Genomic DNA, 27,500 nt, shown 5'->3' with positions numbered 1-27,500 from the left:
ACAGAAAATGGATTGAGAAAACCACAGAGGCAACATTCAGGGGGAGACTCAACTTTAAAAAAATGCAACATGGCATCATGACTTTGCGTAGACGTACACGCCCACTTTCTTAAGCCAAGTGGCGTGTTGTATGTACACATTTTGAGCTATCCGCGTGTATGTCTACGCTGTACACAGCGGACGTAAACATACACGCCACTTGGCGTGTTATCGCAAGAAGAAAGAGACGGTTGGGTTTAGGAAACGTTACACGCGGGACACGATCCCCGGTCTCCTGGGTGAAAGTTTTCACCCTGTCACTACTCTCTATGGCAGGGGTGTCAAACTTCATTTCCCAGAGGGCCACGCTGGAAAATAAGAATCACATCCAGGGCCAGACATGTTTAGTTTATTGCCGTGTGTTTATTTAATTGAAAAAGTCAAATATCTTTGACTGTATTATTGCATGTGTCATACAGTCTTTCTCACGTACAGTTTGGTCGACATGAAGTCCTAAAGAAGTCCCGAAAAAGTTCCTCAGCCATCATAGAAAAAGAAGTGGCCCATAAATCTCAGAAAAAGTGACAAAAAACGTCAGAAAAAGTGACAAGAACTTCGGAAAAAGTGACAAAAACGAACAATCAGCGTTGGTTTTGAGGCGGGTTTAGGTGTGCCGCAACGAGAAGCGACTGGCGGTTTCCACGGACGAGATGAGCGTAGATATCACGCCATCACGAGCGTAGCTATCACGAATTAGAAAGTATTCCTTCTGTGAAAGAAGAGCAAACAACGGCACTGGAGGCTTTTCTCAGAGGAAAAGATGTTGTTGCTCTTCTCCCGACTGGTTTCGGCAAGAGTTTGATATATCGTTGATCTGATTGGTTGATTTGGCCCGTCTATCACCAACATAGGTGGTGATAGACAGATGGTTTACCCAATCAGCTAACCAGGATTTTCGCCCCTTCCCAAAAGTTCTCCAACGGAAAGTTCCCAGATGGATATAACGAGCAAATGGGAAGAAATCCATTAGGCGGAGTCAGGTTAGATGTTTAGGTCAAAAAAGCTGAAACTATGACTTATTTGACTAATATTAGAGGAATGTATGTTGATGGATAATCACAGACTCGTGTATGTCAAAGTTGAGTCCGAATACTGTTTAGAAACCGTTTAATTTTTTTTTTTTTAAACGCTATAAAATTGAATAAAACAACTCAAAATGCAACGAAAGTATAGTGATCGTTAACTGTCGTTAACGCGAACACGGAACCATCCGTGTGAATGAATACACCGTGGGGTGGCGTTTGTGTTCGTCCATCTCACCTCTTTTCTTTGCGATTTCTTCTGCTTCTTGCGGTCTTTCTTCTTCTGTAAGAAGTCCTCCCACGGCGTCAGCTGGTCCTTGCCCTCCAGCTTCTTCTTCACCAGCTGCTCCGTCGTCTCCTTCAGCCCTGCAGACAGATCACACGCACGTTTCATAACAATGAATACAGCTCAAACTGCTAACCGGGGGAGCTTTCAGAACCCACACAACAATAGACAATAGGGTTGATCGAAAGGTAGTCTCGCATCGCCAGACCTTCCTCCACAGCGCTGCGGAGGAAGATCTACCTAGTCCAAACAGCGCTCTGGGATGCGAGAGAAACGTGCTCGATGGTGTTTTTTGCCCCCAACTGCTCCTTCCAGGCAGCGCTGCGACCGCTGCCTTCAAGGCACCTAACCCTAACCTTAACCCATAGGCAGTATATATAATGGACCACCAGATCCCGTGTCTCTGGACGGAGTTCCGGTGATGGCTGAGCGTTACTGAGCAGCCTCCAACTGAGCTTGAAGACGTAGATGTGACGTGAGCAACCTGTCTGAAAGTTGGAAGTCTTCTGGTAGCTGTGCCAAGAGAAATCTCAATCATTCCCAATCTAGCAGAGACGGAGAGCGTAGGTATATGTAAGGAGATAACATAGACACAGGCTAATTATTGATCACTAAAATGATAGTTAACATTAGTAATTAAACTTAAACAGCTAATGGAAGTCCAAACTGCCTGAGAGCTTCTCCTGTACTATACGGTAATTCCTCTACTATGAGACAGTAAGTCTCGTGGTTATGACCCAATCGTTAGCCTATTTTTATAAAAACGTCTGCTACGGAGCCATAACGTGAGGTACAAGGTAATGGAGCCTTTTATACATTGTCGTGTTTCTTTAGAAATAAACAACGGACAAATAGAGTCTTTAAACTCTTCAGATGTAAAGTTATTCTCTGTCAAAGTGACGTCAAAATGAATGGCAGTCAATGGGATGCTAACGGGAGGTGATGGCTTGTTAGCATCAAAATGGCGCCATAGGAGGTTCGGGTTGTGAGCGCTGCCTGGAAGGCACCGATGGGGGTGAGGGGGTAAGAAACACCAATAAACGAGAAACATGCTCTGGTTTATTGGCATTTCTCTAACCCTCCTGTTGTCTTTTTTTTTTTAAATTCATGGTAAACAAACCTAATTTAAATGACATTATACCTACGTTTTGAGTAAAAACTAAAGAAAGCAGAAATTATGAATTATTTTGACTAATAGTTAAAGTCAGAGGATGATGAGTGAATGATCACAGACTGGTTTATGTTAAAGTTTAGTCAGGATACTGTTTTAAAACCCTTTACACATTTTTAGGGCCCGAGCTCCGACGGCCACGAAGGCCCTATTGGAACTGAAGGAATTATTATTCTTTTTCCCGGCAAATGAATTGGCTTTTTGAGGGGCTTAACATATTCAAAAACTCACCAAAATTGGCGGTCGCATCAAGTCTGGTAAAAATGTACGTATTTTAAGGGTTTCGGGAATAGGCGCGCAAAAATGGCTCGCTAGCGCCCCCTACAATGTTAAAAAAATTGAGCCCCTGCAATGTTTGTCAAGCCGCACAGAAAACGTCATTGAAGCCATACCCTAAACTCAACAGGAAGTCCGCCATTTTGAATTGAAAGTTCGAAATTAGTGCGATTTTGGCCATTTCCACATGTCGTACTTTAACGAACTCCTCCTATAGAGTTCATCCGATCAACTTCAAATTTGGTCTGTACCATCTTAAGATGTTAAAGATGAAAAGTTGTTAAAAGAAAAACTTTTCGTCAAACGGTGTGGGCGTGGCGGCCATTTTGAGTGTTTAGCGATGAACTAGAAAGTGGCTGTAACTTGAGTGTACATTGTCAAATCTGCTTGAAATTTCCCACAATCAACAAGGGTCCAGGCCTGAGGACATCTACAGGCCAATATTGACTTTTGGTCATGCTTTAGCCATGCCCCCCTTTCACAGCTAATGAACTGTGTCCTGTGTGAAGTATCATTGAAGTCAGCAGGGAGTTCCCTTTTCATTGGTGACGATTTGCAGTGTCTTTGTGCCGCACTAATGCAAGGAGCAGCATCCGCCAGTAACCCCGACGTGCACAGAGGAGCGAGGGCCCGTCCAACGCTGCTTGCAGCTTTAATTTTTTTAATAAAATTAAAGAACGTTGTATGGCTTCCATACAATGCACATATGCATCCAAGTTATATTTGGGCAATTTGGATAAAAGAAACCCATATTTCGGATATAAAAACATTTGAAAACGGGTCAAATTGGACCCCAGGACAACACAAGGGTTAAACCAATCACAATCATCTTGGGCGGGGCTAAGCTCCGGACGGAGCCACGGTGCCTCTGCTAAATAGTCTCAGGAAGGAACTTGTTTTGGTGGAACATGTATACATTCAAAAGTAGTTTTAGTCGTGCAACAGAAAACTCAGATTGGACAGATAGTCTAGCTAGCTGTCTCCTCGTACCTGGCACCCAGGTGATCTCCATCTCCATGTCTCTGTCTTCGTGCAGCTTCGTCTCTTTGTCCTGGATTCCTTTCAGCAGCTCTCTGTACTTTGAGATCTGCACATCGCTTCTCTTCTTTTTACTTCTCTTCTCTTCCTCCTTCTGGGGTTTCTTCTCCGCCTCCACGACGACGGACTCAGCCGGCCGTTTGGCTACAACACACAACAAAAGACGTCAAAGAATAAATCAATGGTGTACATTTACATGCATCCCAATTTGATACGGGGGTCATGTAAACAGCATATTCTGTTTGGATATTCAGAATAAGGATTTTGTCTGAATTTAGCCTTTTTTTCAGATTAAGACGTGTGTGATATTCTGGTATTATTCAGGTTTTAGAGGCATTCTTTGGACATGTATACAGCACATTCAGAATCTGCTTCTCAATCGGGGGTTTTACAGCAGTTTGGGACAGTTTGCGGCTTACGGTCAGCTCTGTGCGTTGCTATGGTTACTGGAGACAAACCAACCGGCCGACAGTTTGCAGGGCTGCAGACCCGATAAGAAGGAGAAACACAGATACTTTTAAACATCATCAAAGACTTGGATATCAACAGGTTTTGTGGATATGAGGCGACCTTTTCTAGAAGCTGGTGCAAGGAATGAAAGAGGGACTCTGTGTTCACAGTGTGTGTGTGTGTGTGTGTGTGTTTGTGTGTGAGAGACACTGTGTTCACACCAGAGATGGGGACTTGAGTCGCACTTAAGTCGCACAAACAGCTGACTTCAGACTTGACTCGGACTCGAGCTTCGAGACTCGTCAACAACATGTTTTCATGCAATTATTGCTTTTTAAATCTAAATTCATTCATAAATTTCTATTTTCTGTTATTGGCGCATATACGTTGGAGAAACGTATGACGAGCCTCATGTCCCTAACCTGACTCCAGATGGATTTCTTCCCATTTGCTCGTTATATCCATCTGGGAACTTTCCGTTGGAGAACTTTTGGGAAGGGGCGAAAATCCTGGTTAGCTGATTGGATAAACCATCCGTCTATCACCACCTATGTTGGTGATAGACGGGCCAAATCAACCAATCAGATCAACAATATATCAAACTCTTGCCGAAACCAGTCGGGAGTAGATCAAAAACATCTTTTCCTCTGATAAAAGCCTCCAGTGCCGTTTTTTGCTCTTCTTTCACAGAAGGAATACTTTCTAATTTGGATAAAACTTGCGTGATAGCTACGCTCATCTCATCAACTGATCTGCGAGTGGAAAACTGGAGCTTGAGAGATCAGGACGGTCTCACGAGGCTAGCCTGTCCACTGCCCTTTGCCATAATGTGCAACGTAATGCATACGTTATGCATTATGTGCGCACGCTCACATATCAATAAATGGATTGACGATGGCGACACCAAGTCCTCCCGGAGTTGTGCCTTTTGTCATTAGTTTTGCTTTCAATAACTTGGTAAACAGTGGCAGTAAGAGAACAGCTACATGCAAGGTGTGTGGCACCAAGATAAATGATGCTGGATCAACAACGTAGAACTTCATCAGGCATCTCAAAACGCACCCACATAGGTCAGTTACTCGTTACATTTAGCCTATATCGTCACAAGTAACAAGCTAACCATCGCTAAGTGTTGTGCTAATGCTGGGAACAGGCACATTGTATATTTATAGTTGGATCCATATGATGTGACAGACTTAGGTTAATATTTCACCAGGTTGTTGTTAAATAGCAATACGGAAAGTATCAGTTCCCACATGTTTGCACCATGGCTGGTGTATTAACTTTCAATACAGATGTTTCCCTCAAACTCTGAACACTGACAAATGTAATGCATGATGAGGTTGGGCTTTACAGACAGTTAGTAACACAGACAAACATGTATTCTTTGGTGCAGATACCGAAATGTTGAAAAATACAGTTATGAAACTGAAACAGAGTTCTTAATTTGTGTTTCTTCAGATTGCATTGCAGTAGATCCCATAAAGTTATCCTGCAGCTGATTTTAATACTGGACTGTATGGATGGTAGCTACAGGACATGCTATGATACTGGACTGTATGGATGCTACAGGACATGCTATGATACTGGACTGTATGGTAGCTACAGGACATGCTATGATACTGGACTGTATGGTAGCTACAGGACATGCTATGATACTGTACTGTATGGTAGCTACAGGACATGCTATGATACTGGACTGTATGGTAGCTACAGGACATGCTATGATACTGTACTGTATGGATGGTAGCTACAGGACATGCTATGATACTGGACTGTATGGATGGTAGCTACAGGACATGCTATGATACTGGACTGTATGGATGGTAGCTACAGGACATGCTATGATACTGGACTGTATGGATGGTAGCTACAGGACATGCTATGATACTGGACTGTATGGATGCTACAGGACATGCTATGATACTGGACTGTATGGATGCTACAGGACATGCTATGATACTGGACTGTATGGATGCTACAGGACATGCTATGATACTGGACTGTATGGATGGTAGCTACCGGACATGCTATGATACTGGACTGTATGGATGGTAGCTACAGACTGCATGATACTGGACTGTATGGATCTACAGGACATGCTATGATACTGGACTGTATGGATGGTAGCTACAGGACATGCTATGATACTGGACTGTATGGATGCTACAGGACATGCTATGATACTGGACGTAGGATGTAGCTACAGGACATGCTATGATACTGGACTGTATGGATGCTACAGGACATGCTATGATACTGGACTGTATGGATGGTAGCTACAGGACATGCTATGATACTGGACTGTATGGATGGTAGCTACAGGACATGCTATGATACTGGACTGTATGGTAGCTACAGGACATGCTATGATACTGTACTGTATGGATGGTAGCTACAGGACATGCTATGAATTTATAAGATTTAACAATACAGTGTTAGAGACAGATCAGATGGCCAGAGACTTGAGACTTGACTCGGACTTGTGGCAAAAGATTCCGAAAGTCTAATATAATTCGAATAGTAAAAAATTGCGTCATTGTGCTACCTGAGCACCGTTAGCCTTTACAACAGAACCGCTTCACTACACTTGTTTGATCGTGTCTCATTACAGAGTTCGCTGTTGATTTGTGTTTGTCGCTGTGTGCTCGTGGTGAAATATAATTTAAACAGAGAGCGGCGTGCCAGAAATGCAACGCGCCGTGACGTAGGTCCCCTTCAAGGCCAGGCTGAAGTTGGAAGTCCCTCTAGTGGACAGAACGTGTAACAACAACCACATGCTTACAGTGGCATTGACAATGCATAAGCCTGAGTAGTGCAGTACAAATTAATAACTGCATATGAGCATTAAATGTTAGAATATTATTTGAATATTTAAAAAAATAACAAATGGAATTCGAATATCGGTATAATAGAGGAAGACTGACTCTCTGACAGCTCTATGGGACATCCCTAGTAATACGTGCATGTAAACGTAGTGGGTGAGGATGTTTCTGTCTCACCCTCTGCTGTCGCGTCTTCGTCTCCACTCTCCGGCTCCCCGAACTCGAACCTTCCTTCCTCACCCTCCTCTTCTTCGTCTTCGCTGGAGGAGGCCAGGTAGGCGTTGAAGTCCATGGCCAGCAGCTCGTCCTTGTTGAAGTTCCTGTTCAGGGCGGTCACGCGCTCGTTGTCCGTCTCGTCCCACGTCAGCTGCACCTGATTGGTTCAACACAGTCTCACACACATCAGTCCCAAAGTCCTGTTGTCTGGCTTTTAACGATACACAAAATCTGTTTGTCTAACCCTCCTGTTGTCCTCGGGTCAAAATGTTTCTATATCAGAAACTTGGGTTTCTTTCAAACAAATTATCCAAAAAATTATGCGTGGATGGTTCCCTACAACGCTCTTCACAAGCTAAATAAATAATCAGTTCACTACTTTCATTGAATTTGGGTGTTTGTCAAGTTTATAGCATTTGAAGAAAAAACAATTGATAAAAGAACTTTGAAAAAAGTGACAAATGTCAAAAAAGTGAAAAAATTTTCAACAAGTGACGAAATGTTAAAAAAGTGAAAAGAATGTTAAAAAAAGTGAAAAAAAGTTTAAAAAAAAGTGACAAATGTCAAAAAACTTAAAAAAAAATGTCAAAAAGTGACGAAAATGTAAAAAAAAAAATTACAAAAACATCGGGGAAAGCCACAAAAGAGTCAAAAAAAGAAAAGAAAAAAATTTTGACTCAGAAAAAATAAAAGTTGCAGGTCGACAGGAAGACAACAGGAGGGTTAAAGACAACTAAAAAAACTTGGGACAAAAAAGTGACAAATGTCAAAAAAGTGACAGAAATATCAAAAAAGTGAAAAAAAAGTCAAAAAAGTGAAAAAAAAGTTAAAAAAGTTAAAAAAAAGTCAAAAAAGTGACAGAAATATCAAAAAAGTGAAAAAAAATGTTAAAAATGTAAAAAAAGTGACTAAATGTCCAAAAAAGTGAAAAAAATGTTAAAAAACGTGACAAAAATGTCATAAAAGTGTAAAAAAAGTTAAGAAAGTGACAAAAAATGTCCAAAAAGTGACAAATGTCAAAAAAGTTAAAAAAAAATTCTAAAAGTGAAAAAAATGTTAAAAAAAATTTCAAAAAGTGACAAAATGTCAAAAAAGTGAAGAAATGTCAAAAAAGTGACAAAAATGTTAAAAAAGTGACAGAAATGTTAAAAAAGTGAAAAAAAATGTTAAAAATGTAAAAAAGTGACGAAATGTCCAAAAAAGTGAAAAAAATGTTAAAAAAAGTGACAAAAATGTTAAAAAAGTGACAAAAATGTTAAAAAAGTGACGAAATGTCATAAAAGTGGAAAAAAAGTTAAAAAAGTTAAAAAAAGTTAAAAAAGTGAAAAATGTCAAAAAAGTTAAAAAAAATTTCAAAAAGTGACAAAATGTCAAAAAAGTGACGAAATGTCATAAAAGTGAAAAAAATTTCAAAAAAATGACGAAAATGTAAAAAAGAAATGACAGAAACATCGGGGGAAGCCACAAAAGTGTCAAAAAAGAAAAGAAAATAATGTTGACTAAATGAAAGTTGCAGGTCGACAGGAAGACAACAGGAGGGTTAAAGACAACTAAAAAGAACTTTTTAATTAATTTTGAAGTTGCAGTAACTCTTCTTACCTTTGATGTTGCGTTTGCGGACGAGGTGAACAGTTTGGGCGTGTAGTCCGAGAGATTCACGTCCGTCGCCACGTCTTTTGGCTCCTCTTCAAACTGGACGTCATCCGGAATAAACCTGTTGAAGAAAGAATCGATGGCAGGTTTTAATCGTTACCTTTCTAGATTAACGGGCCGGCCAACGGTTAGATCTACGCTCTCTCTCCTCTCACCGGAGGTCGAGCACGGAGCAGCTGCTCTCGTACTCGAAGCCGTCACACTCCTGGTAGATCTTGGCAGCGGTGTCGGCCGAGTCGCACTCCACCACGGCGTAGAAGTACTTCAGCCGCTTGAACTGGTAGTCACGCATCCTCTCTCTGTAGCCTCTGAGAGGAGACACACACACACACACACACACACACACACACACACACACACAGACAGACAGAGACACACACACACACACACACACACACACACACACACACACACAGACAGACAGACAGACAGACAGACACACAGACAGACAGACAGACAGACAGACAGACAGACACACACACACACACACACACACAGACAGACAGACAGACACACATACACACACACACACACACACACACACACACACACACACACACACACAGACAGACAGACAGACAGACACACGCACACACGCACACAGACACATGCACACACACACGCACACACACACACACACACACACACACACACACACAGACAGACACACACACACACACACACACACAGAGACACAGACACATGCACACAGACACACACAGACAAACACACAGACAGACAGACAGACAGAGACACACACACACAGACAGACAGACAGACAGACAGACAGACAGACAGACAGACAGACACACACACACACACAGACAGAAACACACACACACACACACACACACACAAATAGTTAAACAGTCAAGTTGTTCACACGCCCACTTTCGTGTTGTCCTGGGGTCATTTTGACCCCAAATGAAATCTTTTGCCGTCAAAATATGTTTTTTATTTATCAAACGGTCTGAAAATAAATGTAGTTGTTTAATACTACGCTCTAAATTATTAAAATAAATTTGAAGTAATTTGATTGAATTATGGGTGTTTCACTGAATTTAATAACTTAACTGTTGCCCCCTTGGGTCTAACAGACCCCGCAGCACAAAGTGGTTCAACGGAGCAAATTGTCACACCGTACTGCTCGCCAAAACATCTTTGATCACAGATGTTTGAGGTAGGGGTGCACCGATCCCATATTAAGATCAGATATCGGCCCCGATAGTGACAAAATAGCTAGATCGGGGATTTTTTCTTCCCTCCGTCGCAGCACCGGGACCCCTGTTAACGGCGTACCCTTCTCACTCATGGTAACTTTATAACGCAACAATTAATAACCCACAACTAACTTTCTTTAAAAGGATAAAACACCATAGCACATAACAATCTGTGTCTTAAACAGTTTATAACACTAATAATTTTACATTTACAAATGTAGCTACACCGCCGAACGGCATGTTGGGTAACATTATACAGGGTTCATACGAATTGTAACCATGACTTTTTCATGACTTTTCATGACTTTTCATGACTTTTTCATGACTTTTTATGACTTTTCATGACTTTTTCATGACTTTTTATGACTTTTCATGACTTTTTCATGACTTTTTCATGACTTTTCATGACTTTTCATGACTTTTTCATGACTTTTCAGGCAAATTTCCATGACTGTGTTCCTGAAAATGTCAGTCGGCATTATACAATAAAAATAGAAATCTGTGTTAAAGTTTACCCTCAGAGGATTAACAGTAAAATTAATGATAATGTATGTGGTTAGTTGGTTAGATAGTGGGAGTCGTAATATCGTACCCTCAATATAACGGTGAGGTTAAGACGACGTGAAATACATTTATTAATCACATATTATTATGTGTTAAAAAAACAAACAATTCCATGACTTTTCCAAAACTTTCTGGGTCTTTTTATGTTTCCAACTAAACGTATGAACCCTGATCATAGCTGCTAGCTAGCCGGTTAGCATAACAGTCTGTTAAGCTGGGAGAGATACACCAGAACAACGTATGCTCAAGAGAGTAGCCGTCTGTTGTTCGCAAGGTATCGGTATCAGGACTGAAAAAGTCGGATCGGTGCGTCCAAATGAGGTATGTGTGAAAACGCCCTTAATTTCACATACTGAATTCAAGTCCCGCCTACATCAACTATATCAACATGTTTGCGTTTGTTTTTAAAATGTGAACTTCCTGCTAAGATATATGTGACTTTTTTGCAACAAAAATGCGGGGATTATGAAATCATGCAAGACCCGCATATTTTGCACGGAAATCTGCAATTTATATGGCGAAAGTGCGGCGTATTTGAAAAAAGTTTGAAGTTCTGAAAACTTTAACCTGGATACTTTAGAAGCTAAGTTAAAAAAGGTTGTAGTCATTTGTGTGAACTGGGACGTTAACCTACATCCCAGGTGTTTATAGCGAGTTCGGTTGAGTGTGCGTTACTTACTTCTCCTCCTCGGTGTCGTCCTCCGAGTCGTCGGGCAGCGCTCTCAGCTCCAGCGGTCCCTTGGTCTGCTCCGCCTTCAGCCTCTCCTTCCCAAACTCTGACGGGTAGATCTGAGACAACACCCAGCATGCACTGCTCGTTATCTCTCTTACAGACGACATTCGCCAGTTTGAAAAGGGACCCACTTTATCACACGGCCCAGTTTAGTTCGTGCCCATACTAACGTAAACAACTCCACTACAAAGCAACCCCAGAGTCTTCAAACCAAAACGGGGGCGGCAGTGTTTTCCAAACGTCTCCGTTTCAGTGGCTCGGAAACTCTGAGACTTTCATTCCAAGCCACCTGCAAGTGGAGGCGGTGGAGACGCACGCCGCTGTGGACTTGTGTCAGTCTCGCAAGCGGTTTCAGGAAAAGTGGCTGCGTGTGTCCGACAATGCACAGAACATTAACCGGCACAAGCCCACAGCTGTCTGCGAACACGGAGTGCGGAAAGTGTGTCAGAGGCTCCCGGACGGGTGGACTGAGACTCCCGTTTCCTGCTTGTCGGTCAACGGTTAAAGATCGGTTAACATTTAATTTCATTGTTCTATCTTTTGGAAGGCTGGCTGCCAAAAATCACCACTTACTAGCTAATTAATTAGCCTGAGGTAAACGATAGCTATCAGTAAACAGAAGTGACGTGGTGGCTGGCGTCTGCGCCAGTGTTTGTGTGTGCGTGTGTGTGTGTGCGTGTGTGTGTGTGTGTGTGTGTGTGTGTGTGTGTGTGTGTGTGTGTGTGTGTGTGTGTGTGTGTGTGTGTGTGCGTGTGTGTGTGTGTCGGCCCGCCCCCCGCGAAGCTCCGACATGCAGGCAGCAGAGGAACAGAAGAGAGTAGCTGCACCTTTGCCAAAATAAAGACTGAAAAACAGAACTATTTTGGTACATGTGGCACTCTGACGGCAAACCCCACCCTACCACATTAAATTTTTAAAAGATTTTAAACCAAAACGTAGTAGTGTGGATGTAGATTGCACCTAGAGTCAAAGGACAGAGGGCGTTGTTTGTTGGCAGACTGTCCCTTGAGGCAAATTTGTAATATTGGGCTGTATAAATAAAACGGACTCGACTATGCCGCAACAAAAACCTGAAACTCGTACTGCTCTGAGTTAATAAACACGGATAAAGTAAAGTAGGAGCATTACTTTAGGAGAATGCGTTTGTCTCCTCAGGCTACCAGCAGGCAGCACTAGTTCTCCGATTGGAGGAGCTCGCTGGGATTACAGGAAACTCTGCAGACAGAGCTGTAGTTTTGACATTTCTCTGTCAACAGTTAGCATTTAGATAATCATCTAAAAGTATGGACAGCAAAACCTTTCAGTTTTTGGGTCCTATTTTAATGATCTGAGCGCACGGCGTGAAGCTCCTGGTGCAGGTGTGTTTAGGGCGTGTCCAAATCCACTTTTGCTAGTTTGACGGCGGGAAAAAAGTGTCCGTGCGCCGGGCGCATGGTTCTAAAGGGTTGTACTTAGTGTCTTCATTAATCAGAGGGGTGTTTTGGGCGTAACATGCAATCAACCAATCAGAGATCATCTCCCATTCCCTTTAAAAGCCAGGCGTGTTTGGACCTTGGAGCATTGCTGTTATGATGGAGGATTTGCACCGTAATATTTTTATTTGTAATCTTCTGCATGTGTGTGTGCTGCTGTGCGTCCCTGTGTGTGTAACAAGCATAGTGTGCGCGCTGTGCACGAGCCTAGGAGCATTTTACTAATGCTCTGTTAAAATAACAATGAAATGCTGCGTTATTGACTTTAGACCAGGTTTTTGTTGGTCAATGGTGCCATCACTTCCCGCTGCCTCAAGATAGCAATACTCCCAGAATGCACCTGAACACCCCTCCCTGTAAGACCAGCACGCCCAGAACGCACCTGAACACACCTCCCTGTAAGACCAGCACACCCAGAATGCACCTGAACTAGGCCTGTAGCGACGCGTCGATGACGTCGACGCATCGACGACGTCGACGCATCGACGTCAAAATTACGTCGACGTCGTATTTTTGCGTCGACGCTTCGCCACACACACATGTGGGAGACCAAAACATTGTAGGATGGAGGACGAAACAGCAACCTCCTCACAGAATTCCCAACAAAGCCCTGCAAAAAGCCCCATGAAAAGAAAAAGTCCTAAAAAAACAGCTCGCCCTTAATCATCGAGGGTATGGGAATACTTCAAGTCCCAAGTACTAACGTTGGCTAAATTAATTTCATGTCTGTGTAGTGTGTTGTGTAGCCTGCGCACTTAGGTGGTGCTAGCTAACTATCTTAGCTCTCCGTGCAGTTTGTTCGTGCTAGGTTAGTAGCTAACGTTAACGTTAGCTAGCTACTGGCGCCTAGGCAGCTGTGTTTAGCTAACGTTAGTTATCATCTAATGTTGGCTTGAATGGTAGCTAGCTTACGGCTGCAGAACACAGATATCTATAGTAGCTAACGTTAGCTAACGTGAACGTTAGCTACTAACCTAGCACGAACAAACTGCACAGAGAGCTAAGATGCGTTGGTTAGCCTAGCACCACCAAAGTGCACAGCTGCATTAGCATGTAAACCTACAGAACAGCAGTTAAGAGAGTGAGTTTGATTATGCATCAGGTTTTATGTTGGGACTGTTATGTTGTGTTAAACAATCCAAGGAATGTCTGTACTGTTCACTGCAGTGTTTTTCTTTTTTGCACTACAACTTGATTTTTTTGAACAAGAGAGTTATGTTGGTACTGTAAAAGAGTAAACAGGCTGGCCTTTCATTTTGTATAACAGTAAAATAATTATTTTATTTTGTGTAAAGCAGAAGATGTTTTGCTGTGCAAAATTGTTTAATAAAATATATTAAGAATTTTTTGGTATTTATTTGAGATACATTATGGTTTTTATTACAGAACAGAAACAGAAAAATAATCGTTATATTAATCGTCCAATTAGTCGACTAATCGATAAAATAATCGCCCGATTAATCGTTTAATAAATAATCGTTTACCCACAGCTCTAACCTGAACACACCTCCCTGTAAGACCAGCACGCCCAGAACGCACCTGAACACACCTCCCTGTAAGACCAGCACGCCCAGAATGCACCTGAACACACCTCCCTGTAAAACCACCATGGGCGCAAAGATGGGCGCAGGTGCATTTGCTATTTAAACGACGTGGTCGCTGGATGGGAAATTGACAACCGCGTCGGTCTTAAACTAGCAAAGACACTTGTGTCAGGCTTTGCGCTGCGCCGGGTGCAGGATAGGGCCCAATATCTGCTTTACCTTGACAGACAGCACAGCTCCTCCTTTAGGTACGAAGGAGTTGAACAGAGCCAGCAGGTCTTTGGCTTTCATCCGGTCCCAGTCCATGTTGCAGACGGCCAGTCGGGTAGAAACCTGATACACAAACGTTCAGAAAACACAGTTAAAGGATCTCCACCGATCTCCACACATCAGACCTGGTTATAACTCGACTAGAAAGCAATTCAGTGTAAGAGTACAAAAATGACTTATGATTTATAATACGTTTATTTGATTCACAGCTGCTACATATGGCGTTTTGACCTCGACAACCCAACTGTATTTTACCGCAGACTTGCGACTAGTTAACTTCCTAAAGCTGGCGCAATCGCTTGTTTGCTAAGAGTCAGGTCGGGACTCCAGCATTAACACGCTGACAACGTTGTATTCAGAATATAAAATATGTTTATAGCACTTTTTAATGTGCGATTGTGACGAGATACCAACCTTTCGTGAACTTGTGAATTTCGCCAGCCGTCTTCTCCATAGACAGTGTTTTCATGGAGACAGACACTGAGTGCACGAGGGGATGATCGAGGGGCTGAGTGTGTGTGTGTGTGTGTGTGTGTGTGTGTGTGTGTGTGTGTGTGTGTGTGTGTGTGAGAGAGAGAGAGAGAGATGCATGAGTGACAGAGAGACGGAGGAGAGTAGGGAAAGGAAATGCAGCTGAACGAATGCTGCGTGTTTTAAATAGTGTTAAAAAAACAAATACAATATAGTCTATGTGTGGGAAACACCGTGTACCGTTCCACCCCTAGTGTTTATACTAAAGTAGGAGCATTACTTTAGGAGAATGCGTTTGTCTCCTCAGGCTACGAACAGGCAGCACTAGTTCTCCGATTGGAGGAGCTCGCTGGGATTACAGGAAACTCTGCAGACAGAGCTGTAGTTTTGACATTTCTCTGTCAACAGTTAGCAGTTTAGATAATCATCTAAAAGTATGGACAGCAAAACCTTTCAGTTTTTGGGCCCTATTTTAACGATCTGAGCGCACGGTGCTAAAAAAAAAAAAATACAATATAGTCTATGTGTGGGAAACACCGTGTACCGTTCCATCCCTAGTGTCTATACTGTATAAATTTCCTCGGCTAGCAGTCTTTAATCCTCGGCTCGTAGCTTAATCCCTGGGATTTTCAGCCTGCAAACAAGTTTCAACAATGTTGAAACGGAGCATCTAATATTGGTAGTAGGAGCAACGAGCGGACTGCCGTTACCGCACCTTTCTTTGGTCTGCTGCACTCTGGCAGCGCGTGTGCGTGTCGATTGGCTGAAATAATGTCCTGTGGCTCCTGAACTCCTTTTTTGTTTGTTTTGTTGGTGTATTAAGACCGGATTTCCTTTCAGCGCACACTAGGGCTGCACAATTAATCGAATTTTAATCACGATCACGGCTTCACACGATCAAATTCACGTGATCGAGCGATATTTAAAATGCTTCATTCAGTTCATAGAATGCTCCGTAAACCACTCTCTGATCACGTGCCTCCACGAGCCAATCAGAGTGGTTCCCTGCACCGCGCAGCTTAGTTTAGATGTAGACGGTCACAGAGGACAGAGTAACGGGAGGAAAACTCCACAACAGATAGCAGTCGGTCATAAGTCGTCTCGAGGTTTACCAGTTTACCAGTAAACGCAACATTTAGTCCCGTCTGTGTAGTTTTTCAGACAACAGCAGTGGCCAGTGGCTAGTTTGACTCTGTTAGCTTGTAGCTTTAGCGGCAGACTGTTATACGTCCCGCTGTTTTAATCCTCTACAGTGAAATACAGTCACACTACACCGTTTAGCTGTCAGCATTTTAGCCGTGTTTAATCCAGTTACTACTGTAGCTAATGGTAGGCTAACGTTAGCTGCTGTGTAACGTGTTATTAGTGTTTACTAGCTAACGGTAGGCTAACGTTAGCTGCTGTGTAACGTGTTATTAGTATTTACTGTAGCTAACGGTAGGCTAACGTTAGCTGCAGTGTAACGTGTTATTAGTGTTTACTGTAGCTAACGGTAGGCTAACGTTAGCTGCTGTGTAACGTGTTATTAGTGTTGACTGTAGCTAACGGTAGGCTAACGTTAGCTGCTGTGTAACGTGTTATTAGTGTTTACTAGCTAACGGTAGGGTAACGTTAGCTGCTGTGTAACGTGTTATTAGCGTTTACTAGCTAATGGTAGGCTAACGTTAGCTGCTGTGTAACATGTTATTAGTGTTTACTAGCTAATGGTAGGCTAACATTAGCTGCTGTGTAACATGTTATTAGTGTTTACTAGCTAACGGTAGGCTAACGTTAGCTGCTGTGTAACGTGTTATTAGTATTTACTACTGTAGCTAACGGTAGGCTAACGTTAGCTGCTGTGTAACGTGTTTTTAGTGTTTACTGTAGCTAAAGGTAGGCTAACGTTAGCTGCTGTGTAACGTGTTATTAGTGTTTACTAGCGTGACATGCAGGAATGTAGCACCATATGGATGTGAAAGCAGTTATAATTAGCCTATGTAACAATAAAATTTGTTTTGGTTAAAAATCAACAAATAACCGTGATAATTAATCGTGATCAATATATTGATCAAAATAATCGTGATTATCATTTTGGCCATAATCGTGCAGCCCTAAAAATAGGAAGCTAGGTGACCATGAGGAGATATTCGCTGAACAAAAAGTGACCTCACTTAATATACCTTTAAGAGCTCCTGGGAGCTTAAAAGAGCCGAAATATCCCTTTAACCCTTGTGTTGTCTTCCATTGGACCGTGCACTTGTCTACGCTTTCGTCCCTTTTGTTCAATGTTTTTGTCCTTTTTTGTTTGCCGTTTTACACTTCTTTTCACTACCGTGTATTAGGGTTGGGCGGTATCCAAATTTTGATACCGTCAAACCTCCTCCCTATTTTACCGCGGTATACGGTATTACCGTGGCTAATTAAAAATGATGACGTAAGGCTCAGACGGCGTCACCAAACTGTTGGCTTGTGCACCGTTCAGAAACTGAATACCAAACACTAATACTGAAACAATAATTATATAACAACAACTTACAAAAAAACTACTTTCTCCTCCACACTGTCACGTGATGACAACCACACATAATTACAAAATTATATTTAATATTTAATCCTTGTCTCCTATATAAGTGCATTGCATTTTTTTTTAATGACGGTATTGAAACTGATACCGTTGCTATTTTTAAGACCCCGCGGTATACCGTATTACCGCCCAACCCTACCGTGTGTATAAACACCACTAACACCAACTCATTACTCGTTTTACACTTTTTGCATTTCATGATCAATTAAAGGGGCGTTGGACGGGCCCTCGACACCTCCTTGCGCGTCAGGGTTACTGGCGGACGCCGCTCCCGCCGCCTCCCGCCGCACCTCACTGCAAAATGTCACCAATGAAAAGGGAACGCTCTGCTGAGTTCAACGATACCTCACACAAGACTACCTTAAACTAGGGCTGTCCTCGACTAAAGAAATTCTTAGTCGACTAACACTTATATGATTTTGTCGATTAATGGATTAGTTGATGTAATCGACAGAGCTGTGCTCTTTGAGAGGTGGTTAAGACTAGAAAAGCACAATATAAATGTAGTTAATTAACCATCTGTAAAACTGAGTTTCTCCACAATTAATCCTGCAAAAGCACCACTTTAAATCTTGTGTTTACCAGAAATGTGCTCAGAAGTTTCTTGGAAATGAGTAATTAAGCATGAATAAGGATAAAAAATGACTCATCAACTAAAGAAATCTTAGTCGACTAAGACCAAAACGACCGATTAGTCGACTAATCGACTAAGAGGTGGCAGCCCTACCTTAAACAGGTCTCAAGTTATGAAAGGGGGCGTGGCTTAAGCATAGGAGGCGGGCCAAACCATGACCAATGAAAAGGGAACTTTGCTGAGTTCAATGACACCTCACACAAGACTACCTTAAAACGGTTGAAATGTTATAAAAGGGGGCGTGGCCTGAATAAGTGGGCGTGGTTAAAGTATAGGGGGCGGCTCAGTATCACGTGTCGACCACACATTATAAGTTTCATGTAAATCGGATGATGTTTGTCATATGAGGCTGATTTCCTGTTGCCAGCGGGGGGCGCTATGACCACAAGTCAATTTTGGCCTGTAGGTGTCCTCAGACCTGGACTCCTTGTCAATCCTGAGAAATTTCGGCCAAATTGGACAACGTACACTAAGGTTACTTCTTCGTTCATCGAGAAATGCTCAAAATGCTACAAAATTTTGACAAATCACCCCAAATTCAATGAGAGTAGAGATCCGATCTCCTGAAGCGCGTTGTGTGGAATCGTCCGTCCGTGTTATTTTCGGGTAATCAAAATGAAGTCGTCAAAAAGAAAAGACATTTCTGAGATTATTAAATGTGCCCCTGAGGACAACACCAGGGTTAAAGCATGTGTTCGTGTTCGTGTTTTCGCGACTGCTCTTTCCCCGGGACGCCTCCTTACCTCGTCGCTGCGTGGAGCGTCTTTGGCCAGCTCGCCCCAGTCGTGTTCGATCTCCTCTTCCTCTTTCCTCAGGATGGCGTCCACGTCCACGTCGTCGTCCTCGTCCGAGCTCGTCTCCACGTTTCCCTTCCCTCGGGCCAGATCTGGCTCGCTGTCGCTGTCGCTGTCCTCCTCCGAATCCAGACCGGACTCCTCCGCGCCGGATCCGCTCGCCACGTCGCTCCCCTCCTCGTCATCATCATCATCATCATCGTCATCGTCCTCCCCACTGCTGTCTCCACGGTCAACGTAGTCCCGCTCCGCAGTTTGCTTCTCCCCCTCCTCCTCCTCCTCCTCCTCCTCCTCGTCCCCTGAGGTAAATAATACAACGGTCAGAAACGTCGACAGTGAAACCTGGCGAGATCTGAGAGTCTGAGACTCCGACGGCTACGAGATTCAGACCAGCGCCCTTATGACAGATGTGATGACAACTCAAAGATTACAGCAGCTGCTTTTTTGACCTTTTTTCACTTTTGTCCAAGTTTTTTTTGGCACCTTTTCTGATGTTTTTGGCACTTTTTTCAGAAATTTTTGACGATTTTTTGTGTTTTTTTTTTTCCAAGTGTTTTTATGCCACCTTTTCCAATGTTTTTGACGTTTTTTAGGTTTTTTTTAATTTATTTTGTTGTCACTTTTATCCAAGATTTTTTAGCGTTTTTTTTTTTCAAACTTTTTTTTCTCCGTTGTTTTTTCAAAGGTTTTTATGCCACATTTTCTGATGTTTTTGACAATTTTTTCAACGTATTTTTTTTTCATTTTTTTGGCACTTTTTTTTTTTTTTTGACTATTTTTCTAGTGGTTTTTTTTCCAAAGTTTTTTGGCCACCTTTTCCGATGTTTTTGACAATTTTTTCAACGTATTTTTTTCCGTTTTTTTGGCACTTTTCCCGATTTTTTTTGGCACTATTTTCAGCTATTATTTTCACTTTTATTCACGTTTTTTTTGGCACCTTTTCTGATGTTTTTGGCACTTTTTTCAGAAATTTTTGTTCTCACTTTTTTGTCCCCCCCCCGATGTTTTTGACTTGTTTTTTCAGCGTATTTTCTTTTTTCAAAGTTTTCTTTTTTTTATAAAGTTTTTTTTTTTTAAGTTTTTTTTGCCACCTTTTCCGTTGTTTTTGATGACTTTTTTCGTAAAAAAAATCTTGGATAAAAGTGACAACAAAATAAATAATAAAAAAAACACTAAAATAATCGTCAAAAACATTGGAAAAGGTGGCATAAAAAAACTTTGAAAAAAAAAAAAACGCTAAAAAATCGGAAAAAGTGCAAAAAAAACTTGGATAAAAGTGGAAAAAAAATACGTTGAAAAAAATCGTCAAAAACATCAGAAAATGTGGCATAAAAAACTTTGAAAAAAAACCTGACAAAAAAAACGCTAAAAAAAAAAAAAAAAAAAGAAAGAAATCATCTAAAAAAATCAGAAAAACTGCAACAAAAACTTGGATAAAAGTGACAACAAAATAAATAATAAAAAAAAAAACGCTACAAAAAAAAAAAAAACATCAAAAAAAATCGGAAAAGGTACCAATGGATAAAAATGACAAAAAACACACTGTTTTTAGGATGTGAAGTAAAAGCCATTAAAGAAACGTGGTTTCCGATGCTTCCTTGGAGGGACAGACGAATACGCAGGGGAACGGAGAAAGTGAAGGAAACGGGGATATAAACAGGAACACTCACCCTCTTCAACAACTCGGACACCTCGTTCAAGCTGCTCTCCTTTCCCGCCCTTCCTCAGCGCTGCTTTCCCTTTCTTCCCCTCTTCATCCGCCTTCACCAGCTTCTCCTTTACTTTTTTCTTCTTCTTGCCCTCTGCCGCCTTCTTTCTCTCTGCGTCCCCCTCGTCCTCGTCGTCCTCTGAGTCCGAGAGTTTGTAGAAGCGCTTCAGGTCCTCCGTGGAGGTCTGGTTGATGGGACGGCCTCTCTTGTCCACCGTGTACTTCTCCTTGAAGCGCTTGTCGTGAAACATGGACTGGAATCGCTTGTCGATCTTGATTTTGCGGTCTCTCTCGGGCATTTCCCAGAACCTGGGGTCCTTCTGCACCCGCAGGAAGCGCTCGTCGCCGTCCGGCTTCTTTGTGGACGACATGGCGGGCAAACTTAACGTGTCACCTGAAAAACAGCGGGACGTACTGTTGGGTAACATGGACGACAAGCACTTAGGATTCTTTGTTCTTAGCGTCAGCGCTGGAAGAAGTATTCAGATCCTTTACTTCAGGGAAAGTACTAACACCACACTGTACAAATACTCTGTTACGAGTAAAAGTCCTGCGTTAAAAAATGTTACTCAAGTAAAAGTCTGTATGAATCATCAGAAAAATGTAGTTAAAGTATTAAATGTAAAGAATGCTGAAAAATGTGCCAAAAACATCGGAACAAGTGCCCAAAAAAATAACTTGGATAAAAGGGAAAAATATACGCTGAACAATCCTCCCGTTTTAGAAAGTGGAAAGGATCCAAACTGTTTAGTGTTTAATGGTACACGTACACGTGTGTGTGTATCTGTGTGTGTGTTACAGTGTCTGTGTGTGTCTGTGTGTCTTTGTTTGTCTGTTACAGTGTCTGTGTGTGTTACAGTATGTGTGTTACAGTGTGTGTGTCTTTCTGTGTCTGTGTTTGTCTGTGTGTGTGTCTTTGTTTGTCTGCGTGTGTGTATGTCTTTGTTTGTCTGTGTGTGTCTGTGTGTCTTTGTTTGTCTGTGTGTGTGTATGTCTTTGTGTGTGTGTGTGTGTGTGTATGTCTTTGTGTGTGTGTGTGTTACAGTGTTTGTATCTGTTACAGTGTCTGTTACTGTGTGTGTGTGTGTGTTACAGTGTGTGTGTGAGTGTGTGTGTGTGTATGTCTGTGTGTGTGTGTGTCTTTTTGTGTGTGTGTGTGTGTGTGTGTGTATATGTCTTTGTGTGTGTGTGTGTGTTACTGTGTGTGTGTCTGTTACAGTGTCTGTGTGTTACAGTGTGTGTGTGCGCGTGTGTGTATGTCTGTGTGTCTGTGTGTATGTCTTTGTGTGTGTGTGTGTGTGTGTGTGTCTGTTAGTGTCTGTGTGTGTTACAGTGTGTGTGTGTGTGCGTGCGTGTGTGTGTGTGTATGTCTTTGTGTGTCTGTGTGTATGTCTTTGTGTGTGCGTGTGTGTGTGTGTTACAGTGTTTGTGTGTGTGTATCTGTGTGTGTGTGTGTGTGTGTGTGTGTGTGTGTGTGTGTGTGTGTGTGTGTGTGTAGTCATTCACTGTCCCTCCGATTGTTTGTATATATTGGGCAGCAAGATAAGCCCCGTCTCCTTCTCCCAGGAGAATGTTTAATTTTGAATTGACATTCATGTCTTTGAAATCTGGGATTACAGAGTTAAAAGGGTTAAAGTAAATGTCCCTTGTGTCATTGAATGCTTTACATTATTAGGACAAAGTGCATCATTAGTTAACGTTACTAACACTGCTATTGGTTGCAGCTTATTCTCTGGATTTAGACCTCAAAATTGCGACAAAGTGAGTATTTAATGACCGACAGAAAACCTGCCATAAACGTCTGTAACGTTCGCTAACGTCTCTGTGGGGACGTTCTAAAACGCTTAACGTGAACAAGCTTAACGTGGTTTAATGTACCTAAACAACGATCAATCATCACCAAATTTCTCTCTCGTATAGCTTTGATATCAAGTAATATGAGTGTGAAATATGGTGATGATTGATCGTTGTTTAGCTACATTAAACCACGTTAAGCTTTTTCACGTTACGCGTTTTAGAACGTCCCCACAGCTTCAGCTAAACTGACATGTAAACAAAATGTCCGAACAGTGAAGACGGACACTTAACGGCGGGAAAACCAGCCAACGGGTAACCCTACACACAACACTGAGCACGTATCCGTGAATATATAATGATAAAAGAGCTTACAACAACGTTTAAAAAGAACAATTATCATAGAAATGTCCCAACATACCTCTCTGGTCTTCTGCTACACGTGTTTTCCCAGCATGCAACGCCTCCGTAACTCGTCCAACGTTCCCGCCCCTTTCGTGGTAAGGCAAGCGAAGTGGGACAAAACGCGCATGAACTACAGATAGTTTACAAAACACGTTTTAGCAAACAAAATATGACTTTTCCTCTGCCTGTTATCAGTCAAAACCTATAATTACATGTTTAAAATTAATTTCACATCGTTAATAAGATGTGTCAATGCATTTAAGACCATATCCCTCCAATACTTTTTCATATTATAGGATGCAATAAATTAAATATTAAATATAAACATAATAATACAAATAATATAATAATATAAATATAATAATACAAATAATATAATAATAATAATATTATAATAATAATAATAATATAATAACAATAATATTATATAATAATGTAAATAATATAAATATAATAATGTAAATATAATATAAATTATAATAAATTAAATAAATTTTTCATATTTTAGTAAAAGCAATTAAAAAAACACTTTTTTTAAAATGTTTTTAATAATTTAATTCTTAAATGTACAATTACAAATCACAGCAATCTAACAAACCCTTGTATATATACTAAATTCAAACACATATATTGTTTTTATAATGGATTGTTTCAGTTGTGCAGTCTAATGTATTGCAGTGGGTATACTGTACCACATATATATAATGTATAAACTAGTATGTGTATGTTATAGTGTATGTTAGTTTAGTTTGTTGTCACATTACTCAACCCTGTATTTGTGAATACAAATATCTGAAGTGAAAGTTCTGTCACAAAACTATGTTATTGCGTATCATTGCACATTTTTAGGTGGGTATATGGAAAATCCTGGAGCTTTCTTAGCGGGTATACTGCGTATACCTGCGTATCACGTAGACTCCACCTCTGGATTGTTTAGTCCGTTCCCAGACTGTGATCCAGTTCCGTTGTTTCCAATGAACCAATCACAATCCGGCTCCACATTTTCCCTCCTTCCTCGTCTTCTCCGGGGTCACAGTGTGGAGGACAGGAAGGAGTAACAGCTCAGCTGTTATACAGTAATGTTCAGAGTATCTCTGCTTTAATTCACAGCAGTTTTTGGACTTTTCCCAGCATCCTCCATGAGCAGCGGAGTGTGTCTAAGAGTGCTGCGGGCAGCCGGCGCTTCTCCTGCGGCTTCCTCGGGCAGCTGGAGCCGGGTCAGACTACCGGCCGACCCGAGACATGCACCCCGCCGAGGGCTGTCTGCGTCGGGCAGAGGAGGCACCATGAATGTGTTCAACAGGGAGATGAAGAAGCAGCAGAAACAGTGGTCAGCGTCGCTGCAGGACGGACACCAGTACGACTACCTGAGGGACGAGGTGAATATGTAGGAATGGAGTTCTATTGCTAGGCAACAGTCAGGAAGCTTGTTCACTTCCTGTCAGTTGATTGTTGTCATCCAGTCGTGGGATGTAACTAAGTACATTTACTCAAGTACTGTACTTAAAACACACACACACACACACACACAGACAGACACAAACACACACACACACACACACACACACACACAGACAGACACAAACACACACACACACACACATATATACGTACACACACCAACACACACGCACGCACACACACACACACACATATACACATACACACAGACACACACACACACACACACAAAAAGTCACACATATATCTTAGCAGAAAGTTGAGAAATGTTGCGTTTACTTCACACAAGAGCAACGTTATGAAGTGATGTTATGAAGTGACGTAATTACGCGACGTGAACGTCATCAAAAAGCTGCAAACCCCGCGATGAAGCCACGATGAAACCGAAATTTTTGCAAGTTCCCGCAATTTCATCGCATAAAATTGCATAAATATCCCGCATATTCCATCGCATTTTTTTAAGAAAACGTGCCGCATCAAGGATTTTTGCCCAAAACAATCACAAAAAAACTCCTCATTTTTCTGGAAGGACTGACATAATACAAAATGCAATTATGTCACTATTTACTCAACATCCATGAATGCAATTGTGACCAAAATGTGCCATTTTTCAAAGAACAGTATTCAATTAGCTTTACAAAGTGCTATTACTATTTAATTTGTAGTCTAACTACAGAATTAGCTTTTCCCACTTTTTTTCTTAGAGCATGTAAAGCAGCCATAGTACAAAATGCCAACATTGTCTATTTGAACAGCATTCACGAAGAAATTGTGAACAAAATGTGCACATTTTGCCATTTTTCAAAGAACATCATTAAATTAACTTCATACAAAGTTTGTTGTCCGCAAACTAAGCACACGGCTTTACCTTTGACTTCAGTAAATAAATACTTAGAAGTCCGTGTTTGGTTTAAAAACTCTTTTTAAAAACATTTGAGGGATAACAGCTCATTCCCGTCCATGCTAACGTCTCTCGTGAGCTCAGTTCGCGCCGTGGCTCTCCGACCATAGACAGTTAAATAACTGGACCAACAGATCCCGTGTCTGTGGACGGAGACCAGTGAAGTCTCTTTCCCGGTGATGGCTGAGCGTTACTGAGCAGCCTCCAACTGAGCTTGAAGACGTAGATGTGACGTGAGCAACCTGTCTGAAAGTTGGAAGTCTTCTGGTAGCTGTGCCAAGAGAAATCTCAATCATTCCCAATCTAGCAGAGACGGAGAGCGTAGGTATATGTAAGGAGATAACATAGACACAGGCTAATTATTGATCACTAAAATGATAGTTAACATTAGTAATTAAACTTAAACAGCTAATGGAAGTCCAAACTGTTAGGGGGTAGTTCTGACCCAGAACGCAGAGATATCACACAGACAATGTAGGTTTAATTAAGCAACGTGTACTCAGAGAAACACAGTTGATTGTTTCAGGGCAGGGAAACTCCTGGCTGGTCCGAGGTGGAGGCGAGCCGACGAGGAAGGGTCCAGGCAGTTTAAGGACACGGGGGGAGACAGGCTGAGACGAGATCACTGGTGGTTTTCCCGAAGTGGAGACTGAGGCTGGTAGGTGAGGCTGGGAGCACGCAGACACCGTGGAGATAGCAGCAGGACTGAGCGGGAACTAGAGGGAGACACAGGGTTAGTATCAGCATAGAGCTCAAAGGCAAAAACTAGAACTCTTCTGGGACTTGGAGCCAAGTTACCACATGGGCTGTAGTTAACGAACTGGCGCCGACAGGAAGATCAGCCCGGGTTTAAATATTGCTGGTTGATTCTGGATGATTCGCTGCAGCTGTGAAGATCGGCTGAGCAGGGTTGAAGCGGCCACGCCCCTTGACCTACATATCTCCCGACCACGCCTCCAGCACTCCAAACGGAAAAACACAGACAAGACACAAACAAACACAGACACACAGGAAAAGGACATCCCAAGCAGGGCGGAGAGAGAGCTGCCCGTAACACAAACTGCCTGAGAGCTTCTCCTGTACTATACGGTAATTCCTCTACTATGAGACAGTAAGTCTCGTGGTTATGACCCAATCGTTAGCCTATTTTTATAAAAACGTCTGCTACGGAGCCATAACGTGAGGTACAAGGTAATGGAGCCTTTTATACATTGTCGTGTTTCTTTAGAAATAAACAATGGACAAATAGAGTCTTTAAACTCTTCAGATGTAAAGTTATTCTCTGTCAAAGTGACGTCAGAATGAATGGGAGTCAATGGGATGCTAACGGGAGGTGATGGCTTGGTAGCATCAAAATAATAATAATATATATATATATATATTTATATATAATAATAAAATAACTTCCCACTGACCTCACGCCGGTTAGGGCCGCCCAAAGGGCCGGATGTGGCCCGGGGGCCGTACAACCAGTCCTTCCAGAAAAATGAGGAGTTTTTTTGTGATTGTTTTGGGCAAAAATCCTTGATTATGCGGCACGTTTTCTTAAAAACTGCGATGGAACATGCGGGATATTTATGCAATTTTATGCGATGAAATTGCGGGAACTTGCAAAAACTGTGGTTTCATCGTGGCTTCATCGCGGGGTTTGCAGCTTTTCGATGATGTTCACGTCGCGTGATTACGTCGCTTCATAACGTTCCCATGGCAACAGGGGAAAATGGCTGCTCTTGTGTGAAGTAAACGCAACATTTTTCAACTCTCTGCTAAGATATATGTGTGACTTTTTTGCACCGAAAATGCGGGGATTATGAAATCATGCAAGCCCCGCATATTTTGTGCGGAAATCTGCAATTTATGCGGCGAAAGTGCGGCGTATTTGAAAAAATGCGCCCCCCACATAAATATGCAAACTTTGGCTGATTATGCGTTGAATTATGAGATCACATAATCGCGTGTAAAGGTACCATGGCGTGCTCATGTTCAGGTC

At 41.9% G+C, this 27,500-nt stretch overlaps 3 protein-coding genes across 4 annotated transcripts in view; 2 read left to right on the top strand and 1 right to left on the bottom strand.

Annotated features, from left to right (window-relative positions):
- esf1 (ESF1, nucleolar pre-rRNA processing protein, homolog (S. cerevisiae)) overlaps nt 1-23,258 on the bottom strand; it is a 28,272-nt gene extending 5,014 nt beyond the window's left edge. The window contains exons 1-10 of the mRNA XM_031313042.2: nt 23,165-23,258; nt 20,912-21,343; nt 19,191-19,540; nt 14,729-14,842; nt 11,440-11,549; nt 9,132-9,284; nt 8,923-9,037; nt 7,285-7,480; nt 3,785-3,976; nt 1,300-1,427 (exon numbers count right to left, since the gene is read on the bottom strand). Of these exons, the coding sequence (XP_031168902.1) occupies nt 1,300-1,427; nt 3,785-3,976; nt 7,285-7,480; nt 8,923-9,037; nt 9,132-9,284; nt 11,440-11,549; nt 14,729-14,842; nt 19,191-19,540; nt 20,912-21,320 (1,767 nt within the window). The 5' untranslated portion in view covers nt 21,321-21,343; nt 23,165-23,258. The remainder of the gene's footprint in view (nt 1-1,299; nt 1,428-3,784; nt 3,977-7,284; nt 7,481-8,922; nt 9,038-9,131; nt 9,285-11,439; nt 11,550-14,728; nt 14,843-19,190; nt 19,541-20,911; nt 21,344-23,164) is intronic.
- Nucleotides 1-27,500, top strand: part of LOC116048446 (VPS10 domain-containing receptor SorCS3-like) — a 1,378,075-nt gene that overhangs the window by 940,676 nt on the left and 409,899 nt on the right. The window lies entirely within an intron of this gene.
- Nucleotides 24,143-27,500, top strand: part of ndufaf5 (NADH:ubiquinone oxidoreductase complex assembly factor 5) — a 19,026-nt gene continuing 15,668 nt past the window's right edge. The window contains exon 1 of one of the 2 annotated variants that reach the window (XM_036000500.1): nt 24,143-24,527. In XM_036000500.1, the coding sequence (XP_035856393.1) occupies nt 24,288-24,527 (240 nt within the window). In that variant the 5' untranslated portion in view covers nt 24,143-24,287. The remainder of the gene's footprint in view (nt 24,528-27,500) is intronic. The other variant, XM_036000499.1, reaches the window with a different exon arrangement.

Source organism: Sander lucioperca, chromosome 4 (assembly GCF_008315115.2).
Source record: "Sander lucioperca isolate FBNREF2018 chromosome 4, SLUC_FBN_1.2, whole genome shotgun sequence".
Lineage (NCBI taxonomy): Eukaryota > Metazoa > Chordata > Actinopteri > Perciformes > Percidae > Sander > Sander lucioperca.
Note: the sequence above shows the minus strand (reverse complement) of the source record. Positions and strands in the feature narration are given on the sequence as shown.